This window comes from Caenorhabditis elegans, chromosome IV (assembly GCF_000002985.6).
Source record: "Caenorhabditis elegans chromosome IV".
Classification (NCBI taxonomy): Eukaryota; Metazoa; Nematoda; class Chromadorea; order Rhabditida; family Rhabditidae; genus Caenorhabditis; species Caenorhabditis elegans.
In genome coordinates, this window is record NC_003282.8 from 14,714,753 (window position 1) to 14,728,494 (window position 13,742).

At 28.7% G+C, this 13,742-nt stretch overlaps 1 protein-coding gene and 56 non-coding genes across 57 annotated transcripts; 24 read left to right on the forward strand and 33 right to left on the reverse strand.

The window, feature by feature from the left end:
• Positions 1 to 2: 2 nt before the first annotated feature.
• Positions 3 to 23, reverse strand: 21ur-10033. Its single transcript, NR_060533.1, has one exon.
• 21ur-739 lies at positions 4 to 24 on the reverse strand. Its single transcript, NR_060534.1, has one exon.
• On the reverse strand, positions 8 to 28 carry 21ur-4772. Its single transcript, NR_060535.1, has one exon.
• A 594-nt stretch (positions 29 to 622) lies between these two features.
• Positions 623 to 643, reverse strand: 21ur-8928. Its single transcript, NR_060536.1, has one exon.
• Positions 644 to 971: 328 nt separating this feature from the next.
• On the forward strand, positions 972 to 992 carry 21ur-14113. The gene has a single exon (NR_060537.1).
• Positions 993 to 1,047: 55 nt separating this feature from the next.
• lgc-8 (Ligand-Gated ion Channel) lies at positions 1,048 to 5,688 on the forward strand (the record flags this gene model as incomplete). Its single annotated transcript, NM_001028362.2, has 6 exons — positions 1,048 to 1,159; positions 1,539 to 2,011; positions 2,406 to 2,510; positions 3,793 to 4,012; positions 4,598 to 4,820; positions 5,505 to 5,688. 6 exons carry the CDS (start codon positions 1,048 to 1,050, stop codon positions 5,686 to 5,688), a joined length of 1,317 nt encoding a protein of 438 aa, NP_001023533.2.
• On the forward strand, positions 1,116 to 1,136 carry 21ur-14761. The gene has a single exon (NR_060538.1).
• On the reverse strand, positions 1,213 to 1,233 carry 21ur-1624. The gene has a single exon (NR_060539.1).
• Positions 1,374 to 1,394, reverse strand: 21ur-8118. The gene has a single exon (NR_060540.1).
• On the forward strand, positions 1,533 to 1,553 carry 21ur-2680. Its single transcript, NR_060541.1, has one exon.
• 21ur-4595 lies at positions 2,051 to 2,071 on the reverse strand. The gene has a single exon (NR_060542.1).
• Positions 2,054 to 2,074, reverse strand: 21ur-1873. Its single transcript, NR_060543.1, has one exon.
• 21ur-8933 lies at positions 2,264 to 2,284 on the forward strand. The gene has a single exon (NR_060544.1).
• Positions 2,359 to 2,379, forward strand: 21ur-10942. The gene has a single exon (NR_060545.1).
• 21ur-1105 lies at positions 2,360 to 2,380 on the forward strand. The gene has a single exon (NR_060546.1).
• On the reverse strand, positions 2,522 to 2,542 carry 21ur-5515. The gene has a single exon (NR_060547.1).
• 21ur-3790 lies at positions 2,931 to 2,951 on the forward strand. Its single transcript, NR_060548.1, has one exon.
• On the forward strand, positions 2,932 to 2,952 carry 21ur-13339. The gene has a single exon (NR_060549.1).
• 21ur-2406 lies at positions 3,055 to 3,075 on the reverse strand. The gene has a single exon (NR_060550.1).
• Positions 3,099 to 3,119, reverse strand: 21ur-12069. The gene has a single exon (NR_060551.1).
• 21ur-2409 lies at positions 3,430 to 3,450 on the reverse strand. Its single transcript, NR_060552.1, has one exon.
• 21ur-9834 lies at positions 3,433 to 3,453 on the reverse strand. The gene has a single exon (NR_060553.1).
• Positions 3,520 to 3,540, reverse strand: 21ur-11963. Its single transcript, NR_060554.1, has one exon.
• Positions 4,129 to 4,149, forward strand: 21ur-5616. The gene has a single exon (NR_060555.1).
• Positions 4,467 to 4,487, reverse strand: 21ur-5755. Its single transcript, NR_060556.1, has one exon.
• Positions 5,007 to 5,027, reverse strand: 21ur-2951. Its single transcript, NR_060557.1, has one exon.
• 21ur-6025 lies at positions 5,387 to 5,407 on the reverse strand. The gene has a single exon (NR_060558.1).
• Positions 5,390 to 5,410, reverse strand: 21ur-10136. The gene has a single exon (NR_060559.1).
• An 8-nt stretch (positions 5,689 to 5,696) lies between the features above and the next one.
• Positions 5,697 to 5,717, reverse strand: 21ur-5069. Its single transcript, NR_060560.1, has one exon.
• Positions 5,718 to 6,295: 578 nt separating this feature from the next.
• 21ur-1369 lies at positions 6,296 to 6,316 on the reverse strand. The gene has a single exon (NR_060561.1).
• A 435-nt stretch (positions 6,317 to 6,751) lies between these two features.
• On the forward strand, positions 6,752 to 6,772 carry 21ur-13526. Its single transcript, NR_060562.1, has one exon.
• Positions 6,773 to 6,812: 40 nt separating this feature from the next.
• On the reverse strand, positions 6,813 to 6,833 carry 21ur-1000. Its single transcript, NR_060563.1, has one exon.
• A 125-nt stretch (positions 6,834 to 6,958) lies between these two features.
• Positions 6,959 to 6,979, forward strand: 21ur-6896. Its single transcript, NR_060564.1, has one exon.
• Positions 6,980 to 7,210: 231 nt separating this feature from the next.
• 21ur-891 lies at positions 7,211 to 7,231 on the reverse strand. Its single transcript, NR_060565.1, has one exon.
• A 162-nt stretch (positions 7,232 to 7,393) lies between these two features.
• 21ur-12377 lies at positions 7,394 to 7,414 on the forward strand. The gene has a single exon (NR_060566.1).
• Positions 7,415 to 7,588: 174 nt separating this feature from the next.
• Positions 7,589 to 7,609, reverse strand: 21ur-1353. The gene has a single exon (NR_060567.1).
• Positions 7,610 to 8,318: 709 nt separating this feature from the next.
• On the forward strand, positions 8,319 to 8,339 carry 21ur-4459. Its single transcript, NR_060568.1, has one exon.
• A 328-nt stretch (positions 8,340 to 8,667) lies between these two features.
• Positions 8,668 to 8,688, reverse strand: 21ur-4956. Its single transcript, NR_060569.1, has one exon.
• Positions 8,689 to 8,745: 57 nt separating this feature from the next.
• On the reverse strand, positions 8,746 to 8,766 carry 21ur-10999. The gene has a single exon (NR_060570.1).
• Positions 8,767 to 8,925: 159 nt separating this feature from the next.
• Positions 8,926 to 8,946, reverse strand: 21ur-10712. Its single transcript, NR_060571.1, has one exon.
• A 134-nt stretch (positions 8,947 to 9,080) lies between these two features.
• Positions 9,081 to 9,101, reverse strand: 21ur-3339. Its single transcript, NR_060572.1, has one exon.
• A 759-nt stretch (positions 9,102 to 9,860) lies between these two features.
• On the reverse strand, positions 9,861 to 9,881 carry 21ur-8584. The gene has a single exon (NR_060573.1).
• Positions 9,882 to 10,434: 553 nt separating this feature from the next.
• On the reverse strand, positions 10,435 to 10,455 carry 21ur-2785. Its single transcript, NR_060574.1, has one exon.
• A 170-nt stretch (positions 10,456 to 10,625) lies between these two features.
• 21ur-12810 lies at positions 10,626 to 10,646 on the forward strand. Its single transcript, NR_060575.1, has one exon.
• Positions 10,627 to 10,647, forward strand: 21ur-8743. Its single transcript, NR_060576.1, has one exon.
• Positions 10,648 to 10,739: 92 nt separating this feature from the next.
• 21ur-3470 lies at positions 10,740 to 10,760 on the reverse strand. Its single transcript, NR_060577.1, has one exon.
• Positions 10,761 to 10,887: 127 nt separating this feature from the next.
• 21ur-10005 lies at positions 10,888 to 10,908 on the forward strand. The gene has a single exon (NR_060578.1).
• 21ur-9149 lies at positions 10,893 to 10,913 on the forward strand. The gene has a single exon (NR_060579.1).
• Positions 10,914 to 11,181: 268 nt separating this feature from the next.
• Positions 11,182 to 11,202, reverse strand: 21ur-4400. Its single transcript, NR_060580.1, has one exon.
• Positions 11,203 to 11,415: 213 nt separating this feature from the next.
• 21ur-12802 lies at positions 11,416 to 11,436 on the reverse strand. Its single transcript, NR_060581.1, has one exon.
• A 146-nt stretch (positions 11,437 to 11,582) lies between these two features.
• 21ur-5183 lies at positions 11,583 to 11,603 on the forward strand. The gene has a single exon (NR_060582.1).
• On the forward strand, positions 11,585 to 11,605 carry 21ur-11593. Its single transcript, NR_060583.1, has one exon.
• A 235-nt stretch (positions 11,606 to 11,840) lies between these two features.
• 21ur-11769 lies at positions 11,841 to 11,861 on the forward strand. The gene has a single exon (NR_060584.1).
• Positions 11,862 to 12,060: 199 nt separating this feature from the next.
• Positions 12,061 to 12,081, forward strand: 21ur-10944. The gene has a single exon (NR_060585.1).
• Positions 12,082 to 12,562: 481 nt separating this feature from the next.
• On the forward strand, positions 12,563 to 12,583 carry 21ur-13475. The gene has a single exon (NR_060586.1).
• Positions 12,584 to 13,492: 909 nt separating this feature from the next.
• On the forward strand, positions 13,493 to 13,513 carry 21ur-2097. Its single transcript, NR_060587.1, has one exon.
• Positions 13,514 to 13,680: 167 nt separating this feature from the next.
• 21ur-5618 lies at positions 13,681 to 13,701 on the reverse strand. Its single transcript, NR_060588.1, has one exon.
• Between the last annotated feature and the right edge of the window lie 41 nt (positions 13,702 to 13,742).

The following is a 13,742-nucleotide window of genomic DNA, read 5'->3' on the forward strand; positions in this document are numbered from 1 at the left end:
TTAGTTATGACATTCGCACACAAATTGATATTGAAGAATATTAAACAAAATATAAAAATGTATTGAAACAGCTGGAACATATTTTTGAAAAATAACTTTCATTATCTTCACGAATAATTCATTTTCATGTGAATATATTATTACTCGACGGAAAAAATCAATAAATTGTGAAATGTTTGATTGTGAGATTTGCAAATTTGTTTCAACATTGTGGAGTTGAACTGTCTGTTCAAATCTGTAATATAATTTTTAGAGTTTTCTAGCATTTCTGAAAAGAAAAAAAATATTGCAATCAGGTTGCTTGAAATGATTTTTGAATAATAAAAAAAACGTCAACGACAACGACTGACATCTCGCATGTTTTTTTTAATTACATAAATTTGTGGGAAGAGACGATCTTTTTTAAACACATTTTTTGTCATATTTTCTTTGTCACTCTGTTATTTTGATTAGACAGCTAATGTAGATTTCAGGAAACAAGGAAATTAATGTTCATTTCGATAATGAAAAATAGGTCACTAAAATAGGTCTGATAATTTAGTTTTTAAAAGTTAGCATTATGCATTATGACTATGATTTAAAAAAAAAGGTATTCTCACCAAATAACTCTGTGTTTAAAAAAATGAGAAACTCCATGAAAAAACTAAAATGTTGTCAGAAACATTGTTGAAATCAACATTGTAAAACAGGAAAAGTTGGACAAAATTGATAGTCAATGTTTCTACTGATTTTCTGAAAAAAAAACAGTTAACACAAAAAAATGTTCACAATAAATGTAATTATCCTTATAGTTGGACTTATTGATGTTTTTGAACCACGAGCTACAAACTACAAACTACAAAAAATTAAAGCATGAAGTTACACGAATAAGTATCGAGGTTTACCTTTTTTCTACTTTCTCAGTTCCCAGGCTTTACATATTTTTAAGGTATCAGATTACACGTAATAAGTGACCTATTCTATATGAACACTTTAAGAATACCTAATGTGAGAATAATTTGTAAGTCATTTTCTGTCATGTATTCTTCCAATTTTTGTTTTCTTTGAATGAATTTTCATGACTATAAATTGTTTCTGCATTCGGTATTAATATTGTGGAATTTGTTGGAAATTGATGGGATCACGGTATCAGAGCAGTTGAAGGATGTTCTTATGGAAGGTTGGTATTGATTTAGTTCACCAAAAAGAGTTTAGCACCAATTAAAAATGGGGAGAATGCCGGTCAGGAATAGAACAAAACGCGGGTGAATATTCGATAATTTCCGACTATATTGAAACAGTATCATTTGCAATACTGTTCTAGTTTTTAGAAATTAAGAACATTATCTTGAAAACAAAACTTTTTGCATCTGTCTTTAAAGATTTTAGTAGCTGAAATCAACAACAAAAAGAAAATGAGTTGACAAGATTGTGCAGGGATAAATACGTTTGCAGAAACTGTAATTTTTTTGTTGGTATTTTGAACATCGAAAAAATGATTTTCCCTGCAGTTTCATTCAATTTTTTTTTGAAATTTTTTGACTAAAGTATAATTTCAGGTTATGACAGCTCAATTCGCCCGGTTATCAATGAGAGGGATACACTTTTTATCAATATTTCAATAAATTCCATGTCTTTTCTTACTCTCGATCCTGCTGAAGAAACCATCAATTTCTCGGGAGAATTTATACTTCAATGGAAAGATGAATTCCTTTTTTGGAACAAATCAGACTATAATATCACTTGGTTGAAACTCAAAGAATCATTTTTATGGACTCCAGACACTACTGTATCTACAAGTATTGATACTAATTATTTAATTGAAACTTCTGAAAGATATGTATCTGTAAAGTATGATGGAACAGTTCGACAGAATATTTATGCAGTTTTCACTAATTTGTGTGATATGAATATTAATGAATTCCCATATGATCAACAGACATGTATGATTAAAATGGGTCCATGGAGTTATACAATGAAGGAGGTTACTTGTATTGTTGGAGGAGATATCGAACGAAATGAGACTACTGGAGTGAGTTGGTTTTTCAAGTAAAATTTGATAGGTCTTTAAAATAGATACAAAAAACCCCGAGCAACTAAATAAATTGTAGTAATTTTTTAAACAAGTTGGCAGAAACTGTAAACATTTTCCGGTAATTTGATAATTTAAAAACTAGTTTTGAATTTTTTTTCTACCATTTCTACCACATACATGAAAAAATATTCAATCATTTTTTTACGGTTTCTTACGGTACTAATTGAAAATTTGAAAAGCAACTTACAATTTTGACAGTATACGATAAATATTTCCGAGCCGAAAATGTATAACAAAGCACGTTTCAACTTCATTTTATTCCTAGAGTTCTGGAAATTTTTCCATTGCATTTTTCCATTGCATGAACTTTGTCGTGAAGTTTTTGTTGCAGAAGTTTCAAGGTAATTCCGAATGGGACTTTGAAGGTATTGTCAGTTCTGTGGGAGAAACCGAGGATCCGGATGTTAATTTCACATTTTCGGAAGTTCATTTTGCGGTGAGTAATTTTCTTTTCTTCTGGAGTGGAAATCAAAATCACAAAAAAAGTGTGCGAATTTATCGAATATGCAAAACGGAGTAATATTGTTAATTCGATTTCTTAACGTTTGTTTAACACTAGTCTGTAAGTTAAAACGTAATTTCGTTTCTCAGAAAAATTAGTTTTTTGTTGCAAAAAATGCTCAAAATCGATACCGCTTTTAGAACGTCTCAAATAAGGGGTGTGCGGCAAATTTGCCGAATTTGCCGTTTGCCGAGCTCGGCAAATTTTGAGATTTGCCGCACACCCCTGTTTCAAATGTTATTTTTTTTTGGAGAATTATTAAAAAAAACGCTGCAAAAAATTAAAATATTTACTCTTTGAAAAAATTGTCTGTTTCAGCAACAGTACAAATTTCTAAATTTTACAGTTTTTCAATTCGTCTGTGCTAATTATCGTACAATTGAGATACTTGAAACGTGAATTTTTCCGAAAAAAATGTTAAAAATTTCCGTAGTTTTACTAGATTCTTCTAAAAGTTATTCTTTGAGCAATTGATTCAAGCAGCAAAAGTAGTTTATGAACAGCTTATTATTCGAAAATGAATTTGTATATAGTGAAGATGAAACAGTGGACAATTTTACATGGAAAATTTGAGTTCAGTTTGAAACAAGTTAAATTAATATACACAAAATCAATTGGTAACTTTTACTGAAACTTAGACCATTATTTCAGCTTAAGCTTGGGGTGCCTACCTGAGGCCTACCCACATATCTCCTATTCTTCTTTATATTGACGTCAACTTGTTTTAACTCGATCTTTCAAACATTTTAAAATTTGAAATATTGGCAAAACCTTGTTTGTTCTTAAGAATTAGGTGAACATGTATAACGCTCTGAAAGCACGCAAATAAACATGTTTTCTTTTTGAAAATATTATTACAGCTATCATACAAGTAACAGTTATCTTTAAAAATGTATCAAATTATGAAAGCATGCTGAAACAGTATTTATTTATTTATTTCAGTTAACTGTAAATTTCAAAACAACTAAAAAATTGAAAAATTCCAACACTAATAAAAATATTCTGAAACAGTATTTTTATAGAAAAAATACGATCGCACAAAAATAAACAACGACGCAACGACACTCCGTTATTTTTAAGCCCCGCCCACTATTTCATTTGCACTGCGTCCGCCACATTTCATTGCAAATGGAATTGCGGGCGGGGCTTAAAAATAGCGGTGTCGTTGCGTCTTTGTTTTTTTGTGCGATCGTATGTTTTCTATAATTTATTTCAGTTGACCGTAAAACGGCGACCTCAATTCTACGTGTGGGTACTGCTTATTCCAACATATATTATCACAGTTGTTTGCATTTTTGGATTATTTACCCCAACTGCCAATCATGGATTACGAGAAGAAAGGGTCAATTTGGGAATTACAACACTTTTATCATCTGCTGTTATCTTACAAATTGTTGCTAATGCAATGCCAAAAACTTCAGAACTTCCACTTTTGGGTGTGTTTTGCTACTATTATTATTTTATTATTGTGTTGTCTTTACATGACACAATGTTTCAGTAATTTCATGTTTCATCACAGTGTTATAACAAAATAACAAATAACAAAATTTAATAACAAAATTAATAACAAAATTTACATTGTTGCATTGTAACGGAGAACAATTATTAACAGCCGATAAAACTTCAGAAAAGCATTCAATTCTTGAAAATTTCCGGCGATTGTGAAATAGGTTTTTCAATATTCAGAATATTTTCCTAGTACCATAATATATGAATTCGTCTAAAAAACAAAAAAAGGAGAATAATATACGAAGATTCCATCGATTTTTAAAATACTATCACTGATCTCATCTGCAAATCATTAACTGTAAATTTCTCCGATAACTGTGGAATCTTCAAATTAAAAAAAATGAATACTGTAAAACTATCTTGTATTTTGAATTTTGATGAGCGCGGATGATAAAGAAAATAATGCAAGCACTAACAAATCAGCGTGTAATACAATTTAGGTGAAACATTACACGATTACACGATATTTTCTGAATGGAGGTTTTTTCGATTCACTTTTCACATACTTGCAGGAAACTTCATATTGGCTGAAATCTTCGTAGTCGCGATTGGTGTACTATTTGCAGTTCTCGTATTAACCCTTCATCAACGTGCTCATACTCGAGAATGGAGACCCCCTGCATGGATGTTATGGATACTTCGAATGACTGGATCATCAAAGTTCTTGTCAAGAAATATTACGAAGATTCGACATAAAAGTAGTACGGCTGAACGGATTCATTATACTGGAGAAGGGTAATTATTTCGGAAAATATAGGAAATAGAGGTTAACTTCTTTTGAAAACAACCTGAAACAAATTTTCAAATTCAAAATTAGATTTTTTTTAACTGAAAACCTTGATTATTGGCTGGCATTCCCAATAGTTAACGATTTTCCGCATTATTTAATTCTTTAAATATTTGTTTAAGAAAAATTTCGAACAACAAAAAAAGAATTATAGAGCAATCCTAATTTGAGAGTTGAATTTTTAACGTCGTACCGAAAAAGTGAATTTCTGGAAATTTTGTATCTACTCCAGAGCGAGAGTTATAAATCTTCACTGTTACAATTTTCAAATTGAAAAAATAGAGATACCTTTGAATTCAAAAAATGAATTATCCCAAAATAGTTTCAACCCAACAGAAACCCAAAAATTGAAAATCAGTGGTAAAAATAATGATAGTTTTATTCGATGCCAATTTTTATGAACTAACTAACTTTTTTAAATAATCGAACATTTCTAAACCGCGTAATTTTTTTAAATTACAAGAAATGACACAAAATAATTATTTTCTCACAAAAAACGGAATATTCAGGTGTACATAGTCCCAGCTAGAGAACAATAATAATTTTATTCGAAGCCAATTTTTATGAATATATCAAAACAGTAGATGAAATACAAATACATTCTCCACTTTTTCAAATAAATATAATTTCAGAGCGTATCTATTCAAAAACCTCGACGAATCTCTTCAATCAGTGCGTGAATATATTCAGGAAGAAGATCGAGACTATTTCAGAGAACTCACTTATGTCAAATTTTTCGATCGATTGGACTTTCTTCTTCTTCTCATTTTTCAAGTTGGAAATGCTTTGGTCACTTTATTCCTTGTTAAACAATAAATATAATATATGCCAATACAATGGAATCATTGATCAAGAAAATTTACCGAAATAGCTTGAAGAAGTGTTGAAACAGCAAAAAAATTTTAAGAAAAAATCATTTTCACCATATGTATCCTATTTTATTTCAATGATTATTACTGTTGTCTATTGAAGTAATCGAATATAAATCTTCAAGTTCTATTTTTCAAATCCTGGAATCATGGGATAGACCATGAAATTATGGAAATCAATTTGTCTTGTTTCTGAAACTGTGTTTTTTTTTTTAATTTCTTCTCTTTTACTTCGTTTTTGCAACTTCTCAAATTTATATTCGCACTTTTTGTCAAGTAATACTAATAAAGGATATTACCGTTCCCCTGTTTTCTTCCATGCATATCTTATTACTATTCCTTACAATTTCCTCCCTCATTCCTCACACCTCATTCATTTTCAAATCGTGGTGAACGATAGCTTTGGGCATAAAGAAATAAAGAAGCATACTGGTTTCAGATGAATTGATACAATTTGGAGATAGAAAGTAATACAGCTGATTGAATAAGATTACATTGATCACATTTTATTTACGTAAAGAATTTTCTTCTTTTTCATATTTTTTATATTTATTTAATGTTGTATTATCGCTTTATCAAACTGTTTAAATTTAAATAGTTTTAAAAAAATTGATGAAACAGCAAATAAAAAATTTCGAAAACTTGGTTATTCTACTATTTATTTTCTTCCTTTTTTGAAATACAATGTGTTTTTTTGATCAGCATTAAAATACTGAACTTTAATACTTATAATAATTATTGGAATTGCTTTTTGCTATTCACTAGAAATTAATATTTTTGAAACCAAAATTTCACAACACTTGAAAAGGCAATATTTTGTGAATTACTTGCCAGATGTACCTTTTTATAGAAAAATATCTAACATGAACATGTAACAAGCAAATTTTTGTTTTTGTACGAATTCAATTGCCTGCTCGTTGTTTTTCAAAAACTTATATTTTTTGTGTTTAAAATAAATTTTTCTCTTTTGTTATTGCCATAAATTGATAGTGAGTTCCATTTTATTTTGTTATAATTGTTGTCAAGTATCTCATCTGAATATTTACAAAAATTATAACATTCAGGGTTTCAGAAACGAGAGCGTCTAGAGGAACGAATACTCGTAAAAGTGTGATTGTAAATGAAATGTGTGAAACAGTAAAACTATTAACTGCAGCTTTTTGTAAAATACTATTCCACCATATAAATGTATTATTTTAAAGAAGCAAAACTGTCAATGATCACATCTTTTAATGTTTTGAACATTTCTGCAACACATTTTTCTGCTTTTAAAGTTAACAAGTTTAATTTTATTCAATTTCAGTAAATGTAAAATTTGGTATATTTCGACTGTTTTCTGGCATTTAGAGCAGATGACTCTCACAGATATTATTTCACCCTTATACCCTGTTGTAAAGAATTATGCATTATTTAATGCCAATTGAATTTAGTGGCATCAGATTTAAATGAAAATAAAACAAAAAAAAATTGAAAATACATGCAGTATGCGAGTAAAGGCTAAGACGAAGAATTGTTATTGAAACCATGGTGAAACAGTAATTTAAAAATTTTGCAATTGAATTTGTTTCCTAGTACATTTTGAGAAAATTTCACTTAATAATATCGTTGTTTCACACATTTAATTTACAATCACATTTTTTTACCTAGAATATTATTTTGTGATTAAATGTAGCGCATTTTTGTTGTTTCGGGTATATTTCTCTAAATTGTATATACAAGTTCAGTTCAAGTTTTTATAGTATATGATTTTGGTGTTAGTTTATTTTAATTATGTTAATAAACGGAGTTCTCTTTTTTTAAATTGCAATTGGTCAATTATCTTTTAAGCACCTATATGACAATTTTTGTACCATCATGTGATGTTCTGATTGACCAATTTCGACACCCCTTCAAAATAACACTAATCTGAAGCAGTATATGATATAAAACTTATTGATTAGATTTCTGGAAGATGTGGCTTCTCGTTCAGAATTGGCTTGAAATCCTGCAATAAACTAATTATGTTTTAACGAAAGTAAAAATAACGATTTTCCAGATATTCGAGAATTTTTTTCAATATTCTAAATATGAAAAACTCGAGAAATCAAAAATTGAACCGAAATTGGCTTTGTTTTTTAATTTTTCTCGAAAAACGAGCAAAAAATGAAAAAATAAATATGTCTTCCAACGACTTTATTAAACAAAAGCATGTGACTTGTATGTGCCAATTTAATTTTATGAAAAGTATGGTTAGTATAGTGCAACGGGAACAAATTCCGAAAAACTCCGGAAAAATAATTACCGTTTCATCCACTTATTGTGAGCGTAGGCTTATTTTTTAATTCATTAGTCCTTTATTCAAAATATTATTGAAGAATATCTTGGTTGGTTCTTTTCCTAGCTACAACTAGATTTAAAGAAGTTTTTTGTTTAAAAAAATTAATTTCGATTTTAATTTTGAGTTGAGTTTTTTTTATAAAATAATTTTTTTTGTGCTTTCCAATTGTTTTTGAGAGTTATTTCATAAAACTTAATTTTTTTGAATTTCGATCTGTTTCGTGTTTTTGTCAAATAATGTTGTCTAGTTCATGTACTTAATGGTCTAGTGGTATGTGCGGGCAAAATAGAAAATAAAAACTTTAAAAAAGATGCATACAAAAGTATTTTGATCAGTTTAATACTTATCTGAAAAGTTTGTTTTGTTGCTGAAGATCTCATAAAACTGGGTTGTGAAGTTGTTAGTTGCCAGAGTTTTCTCGAAAAATTATTTTATTCTGAATTTGATCGTTTATATTTGAGCAGTGAAGTTTTCATTAGTTTTCCGCTGAAACCACGCAAAAAAAGCGCGAAACTGATTAAAAGTCGTTCAAATTCCCAATTTTTTGGAAAATATTTGTTGTCTTCGCATTTCTTTTTTTTCAAATTTAAAGTGGGAATGCCCAAAAAAAATATTCCAAAAAATGTGTCATTATTCTCTAATAGCTTTTCCATCTTAAAGTTAAGAAGTTGAAACTGTTTCCTGCTGCCAATAACATTTTTTCAATAATTAAAACGATATACAAAACGATATACATATAGATAACACAAAACAGATCCAGAAAAACTATGGAATTTGTATTTTTGGAATGTATTTTTTTATTTATTTAAAAACGGTGTAAACTACGGTTGAAATCAGCCCATTTTTTGGGTTAGCAAGACAGTTTTGAATAAAATTTTTGAGACCCGATTACTTTTTTAATAAAAGCACATGTTATTAGGGTATCTTGAAACATTCTACCTTTCTAAAAAATCTGAACATTTCTTTTCATGCAAAAAACCCTTTTTTGTACTTATTCTGAACTTCTATGTAAACTGTTTTGTAATTACCGTTCATCATCTGGAATGTATACCATTGCTATTTTGTAAACAAAAATAAGGATTTGAAACAGTAATTTTTTTAAATGTATTCTAGGGGAACTTGGCTTCTTATATTTTCTAACTTTTAAAAATGTATTAAAATGTTCTTAGTAGCTATAAAAAGGTTATAAATGGATTAATTTAATACCACCATGCTTTCATTTTCAAGTAGAATTCTAATTCGATTCCTTTTCCAATAAGTTATAAAAGTTCAAATCCAATTAATTTCTATATTACCCCCTTTTCTCTCTCCCTTCTCTTTCCTCAATACAATTCCTCTCACTTTCTGGCACCGTTCCAAACCATGCTTCTTCTTCTTCTTGCCTCATGCCGCAATCGGGATTAGCTGACCGGTCCATATGAGGAAAATCCGCCGGAGGAGAAGAAGCGGAGAAGAAAAGAGAAGGCACGGGGCTATTCAGTTTTATTTTATTTCCGATTTAGGTATATATATATATGCTACTGTTGGGTTTTTGTAAATTTTATTGGATTTTTAATACTGTTACATACTATTAGGAGCACACTACCATCCTATATAAGAGTTTTGATCGAAATGTTTCACAAAAATTTGCTGTTTCGAGGTTTTCATGAATTTATAAGTATATTCAAAAATATTTAGTTTGGAAATTTTTTTTTTTTTCAAAAATTCAGTCTGACTTCGAAATAACTGAACACTTTTTCAGTAGAATGGTTGGGCACACGTGTGTGCGCCTTTAAGGGTTACTGTAGTAGATATAATTTATTTTTTTATTTTCTGAATTGATAATATATCGCGAGTATAGAGTTCTATTAAATTGGACTTTGGAAACACATTATTTCTCGAATTAATTCAGGCTGTAGGCAGACATGTAGGTGAGTAAGCTTGAGGAAGGCACGTGCCAACTTGATTTTTTTTACGTGTTTTGGCAAAATTTTGGACGACCAGTGTCAGTTTTAAACTGAAAATTGGAAACTAAAATGTTTTCAATATTTTTAAGCATATCATGTTTTCCTTAAAAAAAAGAAGCTTCAGACGGTTTGTTACTTTACAAAAACAATGTGAAACAGTAAGTTTTTCAATATTTATACTTGCAAATTTTTTTTTGTTTTTTTTTTCATAAAACTCTTGTTGATTTTTATCAACAAAAAATGCACTTCAGTACTTTCCAAATCACAATACTAATTTGATAGGATTTCTTTTCATTTCTTACCATATGTATTCCAATCTTGGAGCGCAACTTTTGAATTCCTTTTTATTTTCTAAAATGTCAGTTCTAGAATGAAAATGAGTTATTATTATCTATTTTTTTATATTATTTTTTTTAATATTATTATATTAACACAACTTTTTACGATATTAACAAAACTTTAGACCTTTTGCTTTTTTTACAAAAACATGGAGAAACATTACAAACTTCCAGTATAGAAAATAATCGACTTGATGTTTTTTTAAAGAAACGTTTTTACTTAAATATTAAACTTTTACAGTTTTACACACATTTTAACAAGAAAACCAATGTTACCTTGGTATTGTTTTCATTTTCAAAAATTCCACTTTAGGAGCTCAATTTTAAAATTCCCTATTATTTTCCAACTAAAATTTTAGTTCTGGAATGAATTTTTGGTAAATTTTAAAGTTAACAATCAGTTCGTTATCTCCTCTTATCAGATCATAATTTATTTTTTTCACTATACAAACAAGCCAAAACAGTAAATTTTCTACTTTGAAAATTTTCAGTGGAAATTTCACTGTTTTAGATAAAAATCAAAAAAAAAGGACCGAAATTTTCAATTTGATGATACTGATCCTAAGGTCAATCCGAACATTTCACTTTTTGAAAAACAAAGAAATTGAACGAATTTTTTGCGAAGACTCAAAAGTTTTTTCTGATTCAAGACCCCCTGTTACATCAATATGAAATTCCAAATTGGAAAGCACCTAAGATCACCCAAAAAGTGATATTTTTCTCGGATTTCTTATTCGTTTTTTTTTTGAGAAAAAACTTGCGATGCATTCCTTATCTGATGTGCCCTGTGCCATTTTTGGACCTTTTTTCAAATTTTTCAGCCCGGTGGTCAGCAAATCTCAGGAAATAAGCAATTCGCAATGAAACTGAAAACATTCTATATTTATCGAGAATTCTTGAAACAGTGATTTTTCGTAGAAATTTTCGTTAGCGAATTATGTACCTCTATTGTTTTTTGTGAGTCACTTTTTCCAATTGTCATTGTGATCTTTATTTGCTGCAAGATTTGACGGCGAAAAGTGAAAGTTAGATATGTTACACCAATTATTCGATGACATCACTTTCTGACGAGATATATGATAGTAGAGATTAAATTGAAATGATTTTGGTGTGCAACTATTAAAAAAACACTTGAAACTGTAAATTTTCAGAAAATTTAAAAGTTTCTGGAAATTATTGATATTAACATTATATACTGTTTCAAGTTATTGTTTTAAAAATGGTAGAACTTGGCGACTATTCTGAGTAGGTATTATCGTGATAATCAATTTTTAATTGTATTTGCAGACATTTTAATTTCGAATTTTAAATTTTTCTGGAAAAAAAAACTAAAAATTGTCTAAATTTTGATTTGGGAATTGAGTTTTTTTTGGGAATTTGGGAATTGAGTTTAATTGGAAACTTTAGATTCAAAGTGGCTTCAATATTCACAAAATATCCAAAAAATTGTCTGTATCAAGAACATAATAAAGTCGTATTATAATATATATATGGAGGGTAAGGAATGCTTTCTCAAGAATATCTATTAAAAATATGAAAAGTATAGCATTTTATAGCTGAAATATTTCTCAACTTGATTCTAGAGGAAACATCTTGTATTTTAAAATACCGTATCACAGCTGTGGATAACTACCAAATTGCGAAAATTTCTTAAAGTTAGTAAAAAATTTGCAGTTTCAAACATTTATGAATACTGTTTTGTTTGAACGTCAACTTGCTTGATTTGTATTTATATGACCATTATTTTGTTGTGGCAAGAACAAAAGAATTCATGCGAATACTGTAAAATAAAGTTATTTTTTCCTGCTTCAAGGCTAGCGGATTAGCCGAAAACCGCTCATTGTAAAACTGTAAAATTAGCATTGGACAGGGAGGGAAACGGGCAATTTGTTTTATTTTACGGTTGGTAAACCCTTACTTTCATTGTGAAATGCGAGGCTTTTGTTTTTGATTTCTTTCGATGGTCATGGGAATTTATAGAAATTTCTTTAGAGTTTTAGATAGAATTTTAGTTTTTAAAAAAAGAAAAACGTTTCATTTATAGAACTCAACAGCTTCATAATTGCATTATAAAAATCCATTATTTATGCACATGTTATACTGAATTTGCTTAATTTGCTTTTATTTAATTTAAGAACAAAACAGTAAAAATTTGCATTTTTTACTGTTAAAAATCTGTTTTTTAAAGATGTCAATATAAACCTTGAAAATTAATTTTAATATTCGTACCCTACTCGGATCAAACACGTTTGTCTAACTAATAACTAAAATTAACTGAAAACTGAAAATATATATAAATGTTTTCAATAAAAACGATTCCGAAAAGTATTACAAAATCCAACAATTATGAACGCTTTTTTCCGAATAATTTTTAATTTTCTTTTCTTAAATTTTTAAATTTCAAACAATTAACGGTATTTTAATTCAATTTTTCTTATTTACACTGATCCATTTTGCATTGCTGAAATCTAATGATATTTTTCGTCTAATTTGTGCTATTTTTGCCGATTTTGAGTTCATTTACCAGATGAACTCCGTTGAACTTTTTGCTTTACATTTTTCCATTTTTATCTGCTTTTAATGTGTTTAACATAGTTTTCCCTTAGAAAAAGACAATTTTAGTTTAATTTAATTATGGAAAATTGTTTTCTCTTGTTTTCCGTGCCAAACTAATAAAAAAACCAAAAAAAAATCGATTTACCAAAAAAAAAAATCTACGCGACTAAAGTTCTTTGTATTTTTTAATGAATTTTTAGTATTCATTAAGACAATATTTATATGTTTCTAGATGATTTTTGTTTGATTCTACGTGGATACTGTCAGTCCTTTAAATAAAATATTTAGTTTTGTTAGGTGCAGTTTCATAGTGTCTTTGTCAACACTGAAAATTTGAATTTGAATCTTCCAATTTCGTTCAAAAATATTGGCCGGAGAAAATTTCTTGATTTTTCTTGATTTCTTGACTTTTTCTTGACTTTGAAAAAGTTTGCCCACCCTTGGTCCGAACAAAAAAATTATGATAATTCTCACAACAAAACGTTGTAAAATTTTCGGGAATATCAAATATGAAAGAAACTTCCACTGAAGTTGAAACAATTTTTTCACAGTTTCTCGTTTTTCATTAATTTTTTCCAGTGCACTGCAGGTTATTACTCCAATTCCAGCTATTTGGAGTAGCTCAAAATTGTTCTTTTTGGAATTTATAATTATTTTCATAACTTACTTCTCATTGCGATCCACTCTACATTTTTTTCATACTTTTTTGTTGTTGTTGAACAAGAATGTTTCAATATAGATGATCCTATTTATATTTTATATTAAGATTCGTCCGTCAGAATTCATTTTTAATTCATAGCTGAACGTAAAATAGAAATTCCAGAAATATTATTTCCTTCATGAA